Consider the following 16,886-nt stretch of genomic DNA (forward strand, 5'->3'; position numbering starts at 1 on the left):
ATCGATGTCTCGTTTGTTCATAAAGCTAGCCACAAAGACATTCTCACCCGTCGCCCTAAAGTTCAGTCCCTTCGGATTTTCCCACACCTGGCAAAGCACCTCTCCAATGGTATTCACATGAAGCACCTTCCGATGCAGTACCTTTCCGATTAGTGCATGAAGCTCATCATCCTGCTGATATTCCTCGTCATCAACGACTAGTTTTGCCCTCTCCTTCTCTGTCAGGTCCAGCCGGTCTATCATCTCATCCACTGTCTCTGTCTCCTTCGCCTTTCCTCTCTTCCCTCCCATGGCGCTTGACTCTGCCATCTTTGCCCCAACCCCTACCCCGATCCCCTCTCCTGCAGTGCCGCCAAGGGTGGGTAAGGATGCGAAGATCCCCCCTTGTTCACCCCGAACAAGCAAGCTGCAAGGATTAGGCGTCACGGATGGCAGGAGGCCAGCGATCAACAAACCCTAGACTTGCGCCCCCGAGATTAGGTCCGAGAAAATCAGATCAGATCAGGCCATGGTGATGATGCGTTAGAAGAACAAATGGCAATTAGCAACTTGTTGCATTGACATTCTCTTAGACGATATAGAAACATCAAAATTGCGGGTCTAGTTCGAGAGCTTGGAGCTTCAAATACAATCTGACAATACATATCTCCGTTTCTCTTTGAGAATAAACAAAACTAGAATCGAAGATGACGTGCAATTAGAAGCCGATCGCAAAGGGATTCATGGTTTTCCAACAATTCGAAGCCTGCTTGGCCAAAAGATCATCTAAAATAAATGGAGACCGCGAAAGCACATGCCTCCATGCCCCCGGTGTAATAGTTTTTTCCCCGCATCAACCAATGCATTTTCCTCACTCCACTAGAAGTCCGGAACGATATGAGTTAAATCATCACACAAACCAGCGTGGAATTTGAAACACCCATGGCATACGTAGGCAATGGTTGGATAAGAGAGCTGTCTAGGGCACATCTAGATATGCCCTAGTTATTGCACATCTAAGTGACTCAATCATATTAGAAAGAAAAAGATAAAAGATAAAAGAAAATGCTTGCACGAATCTTAGCGTAAAATCAATGACATAGGACTTAGATATGCTATACTTAGAACACAACTAGATATGCTTTAGCAAAACTGTTAATCAAAATCTCCTTAGCCCCATCGGGCATATATATTTTTTCAGCCCAATCTCGCAGACACTTTACAATTTATCCTTCCGTAGACCAAAACCTGCTAGCTTTCTTACGCCTTTCCTGGACTTGGAGTACCAAATTTGTATCCTCAAAACTTTATGTGGACACCCCCAGAATTACCATAGAAGAAGCTTGGTTCTCAAAACTAGACTTCTTACCAAACATAAGGGAACACTTAGACATGTTCAGCTGCTAACATGTTCCCTCTTATACCAAAGTTGAGACACTTATTTTGGGATGGAGGGTACAATCATCTGCAAAAAGCAAATATGACCTCCCCGGTGCTTGCCTACCCATGCTAAATTCCTGGAGCACTCTCCTATGAATGGCATCGATCAAAAGAATAAAGAGCATGTGAACCAGCAAAAGAAATAAATAAGACAATAGGGGATCACCTTATTGGAGGCCTTGGGTTGGGGAAAAGGACGTCGTCCGTTGTCCATTGAAGCATATAGAATATGCAAGAATAGGCGCATAAGTCATAATCCAACTAGTCCAAATAGATGAGAATCCCAGAGGCAGAAACATAATCGTCAAGAAGGTCCAGTCCACTCATTCATAGTCTTTCGTCAAATCCATCTTATAAGCACAAAATTCAGACCGTCACCCCTTCAAAGTGCTGATGGAATGCACACACTTGAACACAAAAATGAGCATTATATATGATCAAACGACCAGGAATGAAAGCACCGTGAGTAGGAGATATCATATAATCCAACAATGGCCTTGAGCGTTTCACCAGACAATTTAAGAGGATTTTATAGATCAAATTGAAAAGATTGATAGTACAAAAAATCCTCTACATCCACTGGATTCGTTACCTTTTGTAACTAAAAATAATAATTATATCATTAACCCCTCAACTATATATCTTGTAGCAAAAAGCAGATAGCCCTATAAAACATCGAAGTAGCTTGTAAAGTATCATTGTCCTTCCTTTCCTTTAATCGAGGGATTGAAATGCTTCACAACCCGAATAATATCCTCGGCAACGCGAAATATCTGATCAAATTTTCAGAATCTCTTTGGATCCAGATGGTCATCAACTTCCTAAATTTTGGATAGTTGACTCAATTCACAAATCTTCAATTGTGAAATTGGAGTTAAAAACTCATAGATCCATTAACCATGTTTTTTAACAAAGGATGAGTCCAAAAGGACTCCATACACAGAAGACCCTAATAACAAACTAAAAGTTAAAGAAAAGCCCATGAAACATGCAAAGAAGACCCTCAACAAAGACGCAAAAGTGCTCCCGAGTAGAACCTATTTCGCCTGTATCAGGGATGAGATCACTTGGTATGACGTGATCTCCAACGCTACACGTCGTGGACTCCACCTAGAAGCAACACTACCCGTATTTTAGCATCGAGGCAGTGAGGAATAGACTTGGTCCCCATTCGACCCTGGAGTACGACAACTTGTCGGAGAAGACAAACAGTCGACGGGCAACACATCTGCATCAAAAGCATCGTCATTGATGCTCACGGTCCCAATGTGCAACATATCCATGTTTCAATCACAACTACTCCAGTGGGGTAACGATGAGCAGCTCCTTTTTTGGAGTAAGAAACAACTCCACCCTTGTTGGAAGCTTAGATCTAAAGGCATCAGTGGAGCCAGCCAAGGTGGGATCCCCCACCTATTTCCCTTCTTCCATTGCGACAATAAGGAGAGAATTGAAGGGTGCCCACACCAGCTCGTCCTAATGCCCGGTTGAACTTATTTGGGGGGGGGTATCTGCCAAATCTGGCTCCTTCCCATGTCCTCCATGAGTGGAGGCGGTGCAGTAAACGATGACATAGTGCCAGTCATGACACAAGGCCAAACACAAGACAATGACCCCAATCGTGCTATACATTGAAACAACCCAAGCTCCCCACTCCGGGTAGCAACGCTGACGTAGAAAAGAGATGGGAGCCGGTGTTAGGCCTAGGCTTCAGTCGACATCAGTTGGTCTCTCCCCAGTTCACATGTCCATTTCCTTTAGATAACGATCCGTCGGATCCTACAGCCGTGATTCATCCGGAGCATGAGTAACTCCTTCAACGGCCCGGATCACCGTTAATTACCATTGTTTGCTTTACCGTGCAACCACCTTAAATCCCTGTTGGGTTGTGGCTAGTGTTCTTATGCTTGATTTGAGTCATTCATGCATGTGACAATAGAACATATACATACATACACTATTGTATCAATACATGTCCCTCTTTGCTTGACCTTAGACTAATACATGGCCCTCTTACCGATCTTCGATACAATTCTTTGATCGCCATCGCAAATATGGCAGCCGGGATACAAGGCACACTCTCAACGGGGAGGAGGAGAAAGAGGAGAGGTGGGGGGGGGAGCGAATACATCAACCGCGTTGAGAAGTGCCGAGAAAAAAACACGAAGAAAGAAACGAGGCGCGTTTAGCCATGAGCAGTCACTGACAAGCCGGACCCACAGAAGTTCATGTTTCCGGATCACGGCCGTTAGAACTGTGGCGGGAGGAGCAGGTGGGCGCGAACCAACCAAACCCTATCCCCTCCAGGCCCCGCCACCATCTCCCTCCAAAACCCCAACGGAATCCGATCCCCCATGGCACCACCGCCAGCCTCCCATGGCGCCGCCGCTCGCCGCCCCGCGCTTCCACGCCGCCCTCCCCCGCGGCCTCCTCCTCCGCCCCCGGAAGCCCCTCCGCTCCTGGCGCCGCGCCGCTCGCCCGGACGACCAGGTCCATCCCACGCGCCCGCGCCCGCACCCGCATTTGGTGGTTTGTTGCCCGGTTTGGGTTTGATCTGGTGTTTGTTGCAGGATCTGTACGTCGACGACGACATCGGAGACGGCTTCTCGTTCAGCGGGGGTGAGTTAGGGGTCTGTGTGTATGCTTGCGCAGGGTGCAAAAGTTTGGGTGGGTTCCTCTCTGCTCTGATGCTTGCTAACATGGGGATCGATGCAGGGAAGTATGCGGAAGCGGAAGGCCCGAGTAAGTCGGACGAGTGGTTCGCTCAGGGGAGAATGGTATGATGCGATCACTCATTCACTCTGTTCCGATCTGTTGTTTTGCGCTGATGGATACTCACAATTTTTTGTTTTGAGCAAATGTTTGGATGTTTGCACGTTTTTCCTGCTAGTTCAGTGCCGTGTCATGAACTTTTGGCTTATCAATTATTGGACCATTGTAATTTGAGCTAGCGATGCTAAGGAGTGCGCACTTGTGCTGATAGGTAGTTTTCTTTATTTTGTTTGAGCAAATGTTTGTGCCTTTCATCTGCTAACTTCGTGGTGTGCCATTGTTGCCGTAAACTTTAGACTTATCAGTTGTCTGACCAAGCATGGCAATGAGTGTACACTTCTGCTGATAAGAGATTTTTTTGTGTGGTGTGGCGCCAATTAGTTGCATTGTATATGCTGGTTGTTTTTTGATGAATTATTCAAATTGTTGCAGGTAAAAGCTCATGCATTATATGGGAACAAAGAAAAGGCAAAGGATCCGTTTTTTGGGCTCACCATGGGTTCAGGATCACAATCTTCGGGTGATGTTTTTAAGTGAGTTGAATTGAACCATATGTTGTCTGCTATAGGACAAGTATATGTTAATATAGCAAAGAAGATCATAGTTTTTCTGTGTACTTCTTTATTGTGTTTCAGTTGGTTTTGTGTGGAAGCGGGGAGTTCTTCTAATCCTACGGTCCTTCTAATCCATGGGTTTCCATCTCAGGTCAGTTTTTAGACGGCTTCCAATTTCTTCGCATTACACTGACAATGGCTGTGCTGAGGCTTTTTTGGGTTACAGGCATACTCTTACCGAAATGTGCTACCTGTACTATCAGACAAGTATCGTTCCATTGCTTTTGACTGGCTTGGTGAGTTATGTACATCTTTTGGTGCTTGATAAATGTAGAATAATCGAATAAGTTGGCAGAGAAAAGCTATGTCATTCATATATTGGCAAAACACTTTCTGAAAAGTTACTGGTCATTAGTCTCAAAGAGTATACGGACCAATATAGAAAGTCATCACCGGTACAACTTATCAGCCTCTGTCGTCAGAAATCAATAACAGGGAGACAGATTTGACTGGCTTACCAGTTACCACCCACAAAACTTTTTCCCCTTCTGTAAAATCCCCTCAGCGGTTTACGGACTAGTAAATAACTGGTTGCGTTTCTGTTTTGTGTTGCTGCTTAGTCCCCAGAAGTTAGAACAGTCAGGTATTTATCTCTAACTCTAGAACAAAGAACTTTGTATCTGCAGGTTTTGGATTCTCAGACAAGCCTCAACCTAAATATGGTTTTGACTATACTCTGGATGGTAATGTGATCTACATATTATTCCTTTTCTTTCAAACAATCGTGTTGAACTGCATAGTAATGTGAACTATACTATGTTCCAGAATATACTTCAGCCCTGGAATCGTTAATCGATGCTGTTGCTCCTGATAAGCTCTCCATTGTTGTTCAGGTGCTTCTCATTATATGGGTGTTGCTTAATGTATCATGGTGTGTGTTTTAATGCAAGAATGTCAAATCTTGAAGGGGTACTTCGCTCCAATTGTAGTCAAATATGCTAACGAACATCAGGACAAGTTGAACCACCTTATACTGGTTAATCCACCGGTAAGTTTTTTTATCATGTATTTTGCACAGGCATTTTGGTGAGATAATTAAGTTTTCCCTCTAAAGCTTCATTATACATTAAGTGTTGCATGCTGCATCTGATTTATGAGTTAAAGGCTTCATTACGTTTCAAGAGTTATAGGCTGATCACGGGATATCTCATATTACAGATAACTGACAAGCATGCAAAGCTTCCATCCACCCTTGCATGTTTCAGCAACTTCTTGTTGGGCGAAGTATTTTCCCAGGTTAGCAGCTATTGTGCCAACTTTGCCTAGACTTATATGACCATTTTTGTTAAAAACAACTGTCTGAAATCTTTCAGGATCCTCTTAGAGCTAGTGATAAGGCCTTGACTAGTAGTGGGCCATACATGATGAAGGAGGAAGATGCTACTGTATATAGAAGGCCATACCTTGTCTCAGGTGCATCTGGTTTTGCACTGAACGCAATAACAAGAGCTATGGGAAAGGATCTTAAGGTAGTACGCTCATCTATTGCCTGCCTTTTGTTTCAAAAAGAGGGTAACCCCTGCTCATTGATGCAGACAGCCAATCTATCACCTTGCTATTGCTTTGTTAATTTAAATGTTCTAAATTGGTTGTTTTAATACAGGCTTACATTGAGTCCATGAGGAGCATATTAGCGAGTGATTCATGGAATACGAAGACAACAATATGTTGGGGCTTGAGGGATCGTTGGCTCACTTATGATGGGGTGGAAGATTTTTGTGATGGCCTAAAACACAACGTTGTTCAGCTGCCAATGGTTTGTTTCTGTATCCTTCTCCCAATTTTTTTTAAACATTATGTTCAAAGTACTTAAATGGAAATGAAATCAAATCAAAGTAAAGTTACTGCAGGTCTAGATTATTTTCATGGTTCCCTGTATTAGGAATAGGTGGCTGACACATCTTCTTTTTCTTGCGCAACTAGTTTGGATGTCTGGATCTTGTTTTCTTCGGTTCGCATGTTATTAATTTGGTTTCATGACTTATCATGCAGGCAGGGCACCATGCTCAGGAGGATCGTGGTGAAGAGCTAGGGAATATAATAAAACGTATACTGAGGTAATGCTGTTGAAACTTTATTTACTTCCTTCCACAGTTGAATTTTTTGACATTCTCCGCCACAAATGTCGTTTTTAAATGTTTACACCAATGCAAAACTGACTCAGGGAAGTCAGACTCAAAATCAAGCATTCATATAATACATTCTTTTGAGTAGCAGAATAAGTAAGCCTTGTTGTTACAAGGTGTGTTAAAAGTATTCCATGGCACTCAGATAACTCCCACTGGAGTTTTATGGGATGAGGAATGTAGTTATGAGATATGTCATAACATTTCTTGTCAGCGTTTATGTTTGGGCAGCTTCAGGGGAAAAATCTGTTTTCCTGATGTATCCAAGGCTCTGCGTCTACCTAATTAGCTCTAAGACTATATAAAGTCCTATTAGCAATGGCAGGGAGACAAGCATCCCAAAAATCACCCTGCAAAATTGAGCAACAAACTGGTGTAAGACTAAGAAATTGTTGTCTGCATAAGCGTTTGACTTCATCTAATTGTAGTTTGTAGTTAGTTCCAAAGACTTACGCAGTACTAAGGACGTCGGCATGCAGCCCATATTCTTTTGCAAATATGAACGACGTGATTGATTGAGGTAGTGCAGCCTGCAGAATGTTTAAACAAAGCTTAGTCAGGCTATAGGCACAGGCAAATGTCAACAGCATTATAATGCATTACCTCCGTTGTTTTTAATAACACTCCAATATATTTGAAGATTTAAATTTAGAAAGTTTTATAAGGAGGTACCAGTTTTTTATTTGGAATTTATTAACAATAGTATGTAAAACCTCGTGTACACTCATTTTAGTAAGGTTGATCTATTTCCGGAAAAAAATAATAGTAAGGTTGATCTGTAGAGAGGAACATCTTCTTGGTATATGAGATCGGACCTACATAACCCTACCATCATCCAGATGATAACTTTCCCACTATCTGGGTGGAGGCCAATTCCCCCCTCTTTTTAGACCACAAATTCTAGGAGACCAGGATTGACTTCAAACCTGTTCCAAGGACTGCTTAACATTCTCCCTGTTACCTCCAGTTTGTTAAGTTGAAGCAGTCTTTACCTTAAACAATCAGTAGCGCTTGTTTCACCAAAGCAAAACTGGCACCCCTTTGCATCTTTTATAATGTCATATATTGGGTTGGACTTGGAAGTGCTAACATGGGGCATTATGAAAGGATGACATGAACATCAGTCAGGCATCAAAGATGACATACTATTCTTTAACCATGACCCACATCAAAATCTTTATTGGTTCATATGAGGCTAATCATCTCCAGTGAAATGCGCATTAGCTGACATGATGAGGAGTAGGACTATATCTAAGTGCTGACTCCACAATGGCAACTACTGGTTTAAAAACCCTTAGCATTGATTTTGTTGCTGAACTTTCCGTATTACTATATGGATGCTAGTGTTTAACCAACAGTTTAGTCTGGTTCATACCTATGGGACTTTATGACAAGCATCTAATGAGTGGTTGCTAATGACTTGCTGTTTTGGACATGGCCCTTTTTCATCAGAGGATGACTACAGTCATATGGGGCCAGGCTCTACAACATGCCAAAAACAGGTGTTGTGCCCTTGCTTGCACTTTCTATAAGCCTTTCTTTTCCTTTAATTTAAGCACAGTTTCAATCCCCGACCGGTTTCAACGATCTCCTCTCGTCCTCTCCAGGGGTCAAAATGTGGCACAACAATAGCAAATAGGGACATGCACTCTTCTTGGTATGAAAAAGAGAAGCTGCGCCGCCCCATTGAAGGCCAACCCACTCCATGGTCAAGACAGCGCTCTAGAGTGATTTTGAGTGTCTATGGACACAAACAAACGGCAATTACCGGTCTGTGTTCCATGTTATTGGATACGTTTTTCAGTGTTTCACCTTTGTTGTGCATGATTTATAATGTTCTTAAACAAGATCAACACAGATGGCCGAGATGATAATTCTGCTAACTGCAATCACACAACTATACTGTTTGGAACGCGTACGTGTCCCATGCCACGTAATGATGTGATTAAACTATAACGAGTCTGTTATTGCTCCTGTGGTGCATGCTTAGCTTTTAAGCATTAGGCTCCATGTTTGTGGCTCTGCAAGCAGCGTTGGTCTCAAAAGCCCAAAGTGGCGAGGTTAGTGGTGCTGACAAACTAGGACTTGAATCTCAGATTGGGATTGCACATTTGTGTGTGTGGTCTTGAGGCAATTATACCTAATCTATATCGAATAAAGAAAACCTTTGGGCGGCTTTGTGTTCGTGTGGTAATGTTTTCTCCGCGGATGCGATCTAATGTCGGTGAAATCCAATCATGGTAGATGACTTTGTGAAAGCTTTTGTTAAAAATGCACAGTAAGGACCGAAGTGCTCTGCTTAAGCTGGTTTTCTTTTCTGGTCAAAAGTGAAGTCACGGGACTTTGCTATAAAGTGGTAAAAACTCTTCATTAGTTTGCTTGCATGCATGCCTGGGTGGATTGACATCAGCATAGCATCAACTCTGCGTAGCATTAACCAAGTGAAAATTCTCAGGTGTCAGGAAACAGAGACCAGATGTTCAGTAATACGCAGCCCCTTTGAGCATTTTGGCTTTGAAACGGTTTCGTAAACGCAAATTTGATCTTTAACCTTATAAACATGTCAGTAGAAAAGGGACCGGCTAGACATTGATAGCCGACCGATCAAAATCTTGTACCATCTCTGTCTATACATGAACTGTCAAAACGTCCTATATTTAGGAACAGAGGGAGGGTGTATCTTTTTTCTACTTACACGAATCACATGTTTAGGCCAGATGGTTTTTAGTGGTAACTTTAAAAACTTATTTCTCAGTTGCTTAATAAGGGGATTCAGAAGCAGAACTGAATCTTCAGATTAGTGAAATTTTGTTGGACGCATGTAGAATAGCATCAAGGAGGTGAGGTGATTAGGGAGCGGTACGTGCCTGTATGATGGCGACCCGGAGGACGTCGCCGCGGAGGCCGACGGCGATGGAGCCGATGGCCATGGCGACCGGGCCGAGGCCGAACTTGAGGGCCAGGCCCAGGGCCGCATAGCTCGGCCCGCACGCCAGGATCTTCTCCTGCTGCGCCATGAACAGCCCTGCATGCACAGAAAAGTTAGCTAGCTAGTAGGAGTACTACTGCTCCGTACTAGAATAATCTTTTAAGTTTCTCTAGTAATATTTTTTGCCTTTCACTGCTGTTTTTTACGTTGCTGTCGACCACAGACAGCATGCATGCAACGTGAACGCAGAACCTGTGCCTTTTGGTGGATGGATTCCTCTGTAAATATTCTGTTGCTTTTGCTATATATGATTCTTTGTATTTCGTTTAGGTAATTATTACTAATAACCAAATGGAATATGTATTACTACTAGATGGGGTATTAGATACGGATGGAAACAAGTAGCGATGCAAAGCTTTGGAAGAGATAACTATGCGATACCTCTTCGATTAAGATTAATCACTATGCACCAGCAGTGCATGCACGTACGTAAATCTGGATAAAACATGCAAATGCTTGCATCATATTCACAAGTAATGGATTGATGACTCACCCATGCTGAACATGGCCATCCCCGTGCCTGACTTGGACATGATGAGCACCGAGTTCTCCAGGACACTTGGCAGCTCCATGTGTAGCCTGCATATTAATTTCATTTTCAGTGAGCACAAACTTATATATTGATATGGGGTACAAAAGATGGGCAGTAAAATAGTTCGTCCCATTGCATATCTACCGTGCATGCATATGCATTTGGGGAGCAGAAAAGAACTTCTAAACAAAATTATATGGCTGGCTCTAGTCTAGGGCTTGTGGAGATAGCATTAAAGCGGCATGCATATGCATACGCATGCAGTGTTGCATGGTGAGCGACACGTCGGATTGCACGTAGCACCATACCTGTTGGCAACACAGGCCCAGGTGATGCCGACGAAGCTGGCGTAGGTGTTGGGGTTGCGCGCCAGCTTGTGCGCCACCGTCTTCACCAGCCGCCACACCGACGGCTTGCCACCCACCTCCTCGGCGCCGCCGACCACCAGCACGGCCACGGCGCCGCCGCCGGCCGCAGCCTCGACGTCGGCCTTGATGGGCGACTCGGGCATCGCGGCGTCGTGGACGACGTTCTTCCTTCCGACGTCGACGTACATGCCGATGGCGGCCTTCCGGACCTCGAGCACGAAGAGGAGGAACGTGAGCCAGACGATGGCCTGGAAGACGGAGAGCTGCACGACGAGCTGCTGCGCCCACTCGCCGTACATGGCGCGTGCCATGGGCACGCCGACGACGAGCGAGTTTGTGAGCGTGGAGAGGGAGAAGCCGGTGATGGACCAGCCGGCGGCGCCCTTGCCGCCGCCGTTCCGGCCGAGGAGCCTGGCCCAGACGGCGATGACGGCGACGATGACGGCCTTGGAGATGACGTCGGCGGCGACGGCGCGGTAGTTGACCTGGAATGGGTCGGTGTGCAGCGTGAACTCGAAGGTGAAGAAGGGCAGCGCGAAGAAGGCGACGAGGCGGTTCACGGCGTCGCACTGCTCCCGCGTGAAGATGCGCCACCACCGCACCGAGCCGTAGCCCAGGAACAGCGCGAAGTAGAGCGGCGCCGTCGCCGCCACCACCTTGTACACGTCCCCCCACCCGATCATCCTCACCTAGTGTGGCCCCCTTCTTCCTCCTCGGTCTCAGGCGGCGCCGGTGACCCGCTTCTTCTTCCTCTTGCTGTCGAGACTAACTCGTGACCTCGTGCAAGCTAGGGATCGATCGAGCAAGAGAGAGTCTGTGTGTGTGCCCGGTGGAGTGAGAGCTATAGTGTGTGAGAGGCTGGGTGAGCTGGGGTGGCGAGTTTTATAGGGAGATTGGAGCGAGGTGGAAGAGACGAGCTGATTGCAGTGTGTGGCCAGGTGTTGGACATGTCACGGAAGCTCTAGCAAGCTAGCTAGTGGCCGGATGAAGGGACGGTTAGGTTTAGGGGAGAGAGGATCTTGTTCGCGCGCTTTTGGCGTTTCGAATCTGTGCGCGCATGCAGCGATGCGGGAGTGAACTTGGCTTGCTTTGCTTCGACGGGAGGAGACGAGAGGCGAGGCGGCTGACATGGACATACACATACGTGCAGTGCGCGTGCGTTCAGGTGCGCGCGACGGTACGTGTGGGTGTGGCCGAAAGCAGAGTGCCCGAGTCGTCCATGCCATCGAGGAGGCTGACATGGACGCATGCACATCCCATGCTTTCGGTTCGATCGAGCCCGGTCGGCGTACGTGCGTGCGCACGCTTATGGTTAGGGCATGTACAACAGACGAGACGGATGTTGTCTATAATACTCCTCCACATCATTTGCAGACAACATGTAGAGACAGCTACTACAACGGACTGTCTCTAGACTCGTCTAAAACTTGATGACGTGCATGCATATTTTAAGGGATTTCCTTCCCACGATGCGGCCCATGCCAAACGACGCACTCGTACAACGGCAAAAGATCGTCTGTAACTAGCGATTTTTTTTTTTCAAGAGTACGTCAACGGCATACCTTAACTTTATAGAAGAGGGATGTAACTAGCGATTGATATGGCAACAGATCGTCGTTATTTCTACCGACAGCCTCGTTCAGTTTCTCCTTTCTCTCTCTCCCACGTCAATTATTTTCCTATGTGGCAGGAGTTACAGACAGTTGATTGTACCCTGTTGTACATGCCCTTAGTGTTCAGTTGTTCACATCGCCAGCCGGTTGTACGTGTATCAGTGTATGTAGTTTGGAGAAGTTAAAGTTTATAAACTTTGACCAGATTTTTAGGATAAAGAACATAAACTTTGACCATCTGAATTTACATTTCATCTCGAATCTAGTGGTTTTGATTCGAAGCTGACAATTTTTTTACAAATTTGATCAAAAGTTCATTAAGTCTAACTTTTGACCCTTTGAAAAATATCCATGCACCAACTTAGTCAAAGTTTACAAAGTTTGACCTAAGACAAAGCTAATACTCCATCCACAATTAAAAATGGAGGGAGTGTGTAACAAATGGCAAGTGCCAGAGTTAAGTACTCCCTCCCCATAGTGCATGAGTTTTCCAAAAGTAAAACCGTATGAACTTTGATCAATTTCTTCTAAAAGTCAAACCGTATGAACTTTGATCAAATTTGTAAATAAACATTGACATCCACAATACCAAATGGGTTCCATAGAATCACCATTGAATGTATATATTTGAATCACCAATACGATCACTTCCTAAATAAATTACGTTTGAAATTCAAATAGTTACATTCCTATTGATTCACTACGTAAAATTTGGCATAAGAAAATAAAAATGTAGGTCATAAGACAAGAAATTTTGTAGTTTATGTATATTTTACACTATGTTTTTACGTTTGTAATTTTATATAACATAAAATATTTTTACGGCGACTATATGTTTTCTTACAGTCTCTTTTTACATCGAAAATAAGAAAAAACTTACAGAACGTAAAATTACGGTGCATTGATGGTAAAATAGAGGGGGGTGAAGAATAACTATTCCTCACCCAGGGTGACGAATAGTCAATCCCTATATATTTGTTATTGTGAAAGTTTATGTTATTTTCTACAAATTTGGTCATACCTTATAAAGTTCTACTTAGGTCAAAACTTATATATGAAGTAAATAGAAACTCATAATTTGCATACAAGTAAAATGGATATATGCTCGATTGATCGATGCAATAAAAAGCTGGGAATAATAGGCACTTGCGCAACTAGCAAGCTAGATGACGATACATAAATACATGTAAAGCGCGCGTTGAAAGACAATGAAGCTATGGTGAAATGCTAGCATGATAACGAAAATCCATTTCTGCACCCGAGCTCATCTGCACCCGCGCCGACGAAAAAAATCAAAACAAATACTAGAAAAATTCAAAAAAATCCAAATAAAATTTGTGTGGTAGACAATTTGATGTGTGAGGCGCGCTCCAAATTTTAAGTCATTTGAGCATATGAGCAGCTCTCAGCAAAAAAGACAAATTAAGGGTCTGTAAAAATGTTTACTGTCCATATACTGTTTTGGCCCGATTTGTCTTTTTTGCTGAGAGCTGCTCATATGTCCAAATGACTTGAAATTTGGGGCGGGCCTCACGCATCAAATTATCTACTACACAAATTTTATTTGAAATTTTTTCAAATTTTTTTAAATTTTTTACGAATTTTTTTCTAACCAGGTGCAGATGAGCCTGGGCACCAAAACGCCCTACTCGATAAGCATGATACTACTACTCATGCATGCTAGTGGTCTCAGGTCGGTACTCCTATATTGCTTCAAAAGTGCACCGCTAGCCACCTAGCATCTCCTGCTGGGGGCCTACGTACCTGAGGGGGACGAGAGGGAGACGTATCGTGTACGTGGTAAGTGGATCGATCAATCAAGCATATATGTCTGCATGAGGGAATACGGTGCGCAGTATAGTGATTTGTTCGAAATTCTAATCCGGCCCCATGCATGTTGTCCAAATTATTGTTATCATTTACCGATGCTGGCTAGTAGTAGCTCCGTATGCAAATATATCTCTGGTCGATCTTGAAACAGCGAGATGTATACACAAAGAACAAAGATACGCGGCGAATTTTTTAGTTTGTTCGGAAAGATAATGCGGAGAGAATTGGTGCATGTCGTGCACAAATAAGTTGGCCTCGAGAGTGACTGGGATATATACCTTGCATTAATGCCTTGCGTATCGATTTTGATTTTGGTTTTGAAGGGGTAATCCTCGTAGACATTGATTTGTTGTCGGCAAATGCATACGACAAAAGAAAACTAAAGTTCGGTCTCGTCCCTTGAAGAAGCGAGGTACGCAGTTCGTAGAGCCTCTTTGATTCAAACGATTTTATGCGAATTTTGAGGTATTGGAATTCTTAGGATTTTTTTGAAGTTATGTCTCGGCGCTTGAAGCCGTATGCAATGTTCATGATCTTCATCATTACCTACAGGACTCTTTATTCAAAGGATTTTTACAGCAATTTTGAAGGATTGAAATCATTAGGATTTTTTCTTACGATGGCCGTCTGATTCATAGGATCAAATCCTATGGAGAAAAAACAAATTTAAGGATCCTTTTAGCCTTCACTCAAACCTCTTGAAAATAACTTCTTTTATTATGTAATCAAACAAGCCAAAGTCCTCTAGGATTCAAATAGACATGACATTGCAATCTTATGTTTTTGGAATCCTACAAATCAAAGAGGCCCTTAACACATTGGGGGGCTTCTCACCGATTTGGGTTTTACCGTTGTTCTGTCTCCCTCCCAAAAAATTGGAGCCGTCCATTTCTTTACTCCACGGGATAAAAACCGAGTGGGGCAGCGGTAGAAACCCTAGTTAAAGTAGTTATGTAGGTAATTTGGTTGGCTGTCCTGGCCATGGGGCGACGAGCCGCAGTCGCAGAGTGTTGCGGCGGCAATTTTAGGTGTGAGGTGTGTTTGTCAACGTGCGGAAGCCGAAGTGGTGGCTCTGTGTCATTTTAATTTTGGTGCCGTGCTATTGGTTGGGTGGGTGGCGGTGAACCGTGCATGTCCTAGGGTGCTCCTGACGTGGTTGTCGGCTCTTTGGTGACGTTATTTGCGTGGCACAGGAGAATGTCCTTGTAGCATGTCATCGAGGGTGCGGTGGTGCTGCTTTAGGTGAAAGTGTTGCCTGGCTTATGTTGGTGACAACGATCCCGGCACTCCTATGCACCGCTTCCTCTGTGGGGCCATCGTCATGCCCGCCACCCCCCTCCTCACTAACATTTGGGTCTCGTACTTCTCCTTGGAGAGCAATAAGGCATGTTTGAAAGATGGTCATATATGCAACACCTGGAAATTATACTTGAAGCAGGAGATTCAGTTAATCGAGATTCCGAAGCTATAATCTCGCCTCTCCCTTTTTCTTGAATGATTTTGGTGTCTCCCTGTTGAGGGATTTTTTTCTTCTAGCTCGACTTCTTTCTCTATTCATATCTTTATCTTTGATAATGTGTTCGGTTTCTTTAATAGTGGACCAGATTCCTACTACAGACCAAACAACCAAGAAGAAGTAATGTTTATTGCCTTGATCGGAGCCTTTAAGCCTTTTAAAAGCGACCATTTCCGCAGCTTCTGTTTTCCCAATACATAGCCAGAACCCTCTAGTGTTCCGAAATTTATTTTGTGAACATTTGGAATGTGATTTCTTATCACTTGTGAATTTTGTATAATATACTTATACACTAGAAACGAGTGATCAAGTAAAGCCCTATTTTGACAACCACACTAGTTTAATAATTTTTGTGAGGTACTTCTATTACTCTATTTACTTTATTACTATCATAACAGCAACATACCTAACATGGCACCTCAAAACAACAGTCCGTTATCTACATGCATCCAGAACACATATTACCTCCATACCAAAATACTGGTCTTAGATTTGTCTAGAAACATACGTATCTAGAGTTAGATATATCTGTGCCTAGACAAATCAAGGACAAGTAATTTGGGACGGAGGGAGTAGAATTCCCTACATGTACAGATGTACTGTTATATGAGCAGCTATGAAAGGTAAGTGTCAAAAAGGAACATCTATGAGAGGTAACCCTTTTCTCTAATCTGAACCCACAGTGCTAATCATCAAAGATGGGCAACTCGCCTGACCTAATTCAGAAGCCATTTCCTTCAGAAACTAGAATACTGTCTTACGAAAGCGACGAGCTAGCAAGCGATGCCCACGAACTCCCACTCCCCAGCTGATCAATTGTTCCAAGTTCCATCTCAGGGTCTTGTCTTTTCTTCTTTTGAGGGGATCCCAGAGGCTTGTCGATGAGGCGCTGTTTCATGGGCAGAGGTCGCTTCTCCCTTTGCTGACAGAAAACAAAACTTTGGCTACGGACGTCACCTCCCTTTCAGGTGGCAGAGAGGATCTCTCCGTCAGGCCAACTGGTGCCGATTCAGATAGAAGCTTTGCTTGGACTGAGGCCCGGCATATTTCCTTGACGCCACGTGTCAGCAATCTAGCATACTGAGCTGAACAGAACGGAGGATGATG

The 16,886-nt window shown here is 44.0% G+C and overlaps 2 protein-coding genes across 3 annotated transcripts; one reads left to right on the forward strand and one right to left on the reverse strand.

Annotated features, from left to right (window-relative positions):
• The first annotated feature begins 3,699 nt into the window (after window positions 1-3,699).
• Window positions 3,700-8,843, forward strand: LOC123080287 (cis-3-alkyl-4-alkyloxetan-2-one decarboxylase). Of its 2 annotated transcripts, XM_044503201.1 has the most exons (15): window positions 3,700-3,909; window positions 3,990-4,038; window positions 4,135-4,196; window positions 4,624-4,724; window positions 4,827-4,896; window positions 4,972-5,041; window positions 5,432-5,488; window positions 5,571-5,638; window positions 5,713-5,793; window positions 5,964-6,041; window positions 6,119-6,274; window positions 6,409-6,561; window positions 6,798-6,862; window positions 8,384-8,433; window positions 8,539-8,843. In XM_044503201.1, exons 1-14 carry the CDS (start codon window positions 3,796-3,798, stop codon window positions 8,388-8,390), a joined length of 1,131 nt encoding a protein of 376 aa, XP_044359136.1. In that variant the 5' UTR covers window positions 3,700-3,795; the 3' UTR covers window positions 8,391-8,433; window positions 8,539-8,843. The 2 variants fall into 2 exon arrangements, with proteins under 2 accessions (XP_044359136.1, XP_044359135.1); XM_044503200.1 differs by lacking the exons at window positions 8,384-8,433; window positions 8,539-8,843 and having other exon boundaries at window positions 3,704-3,909; window positions 3,990-4,196; window positions 6,798-6,866.
• Window positions 6,883-11,681, reverse strand: LOC123080289 (probable auxin efflux carrier component 5a). The gene is made up of 5 exons (XM_044503202.1): window positions 10,761-11,681; window positions 10,414-10,499; window positions 9,799-9,956; window positions 7,385-7,461; window positions 6,883-7,281 (listed from the first exon to the last, which is right to left on the reverse strand). Exons 1-5 carry the CDS (start codon window positions 11,501-11,503, stop codon window positions 7,209-7,211), a joined length of 1,137 nt encoding a protein of 378 aa, XP_044359137.1. The 5' UTR covers window positions 11,504-11,681; the 3' UTR covers window positions 6,883-7,208.
• Window positions 11,682-16,886: the final 5,205 nt, after the last annotated feature.

The sequence above is a fragment of the Triticum aestivum genome, chromosome 3D (genome assembly GCF_018294505.1).
Source record: "Triticum aestivum cultivar Chinese Spring chromosome 3D, IWGSC CS RefSeq v2.1, whole genome shotgun sequence".
NCBI lineage: Eukaryota > Viridiplantae > Streptophyta > Magnoliopsida > Poales > Poaceae > Triticum > Triticum aestivum.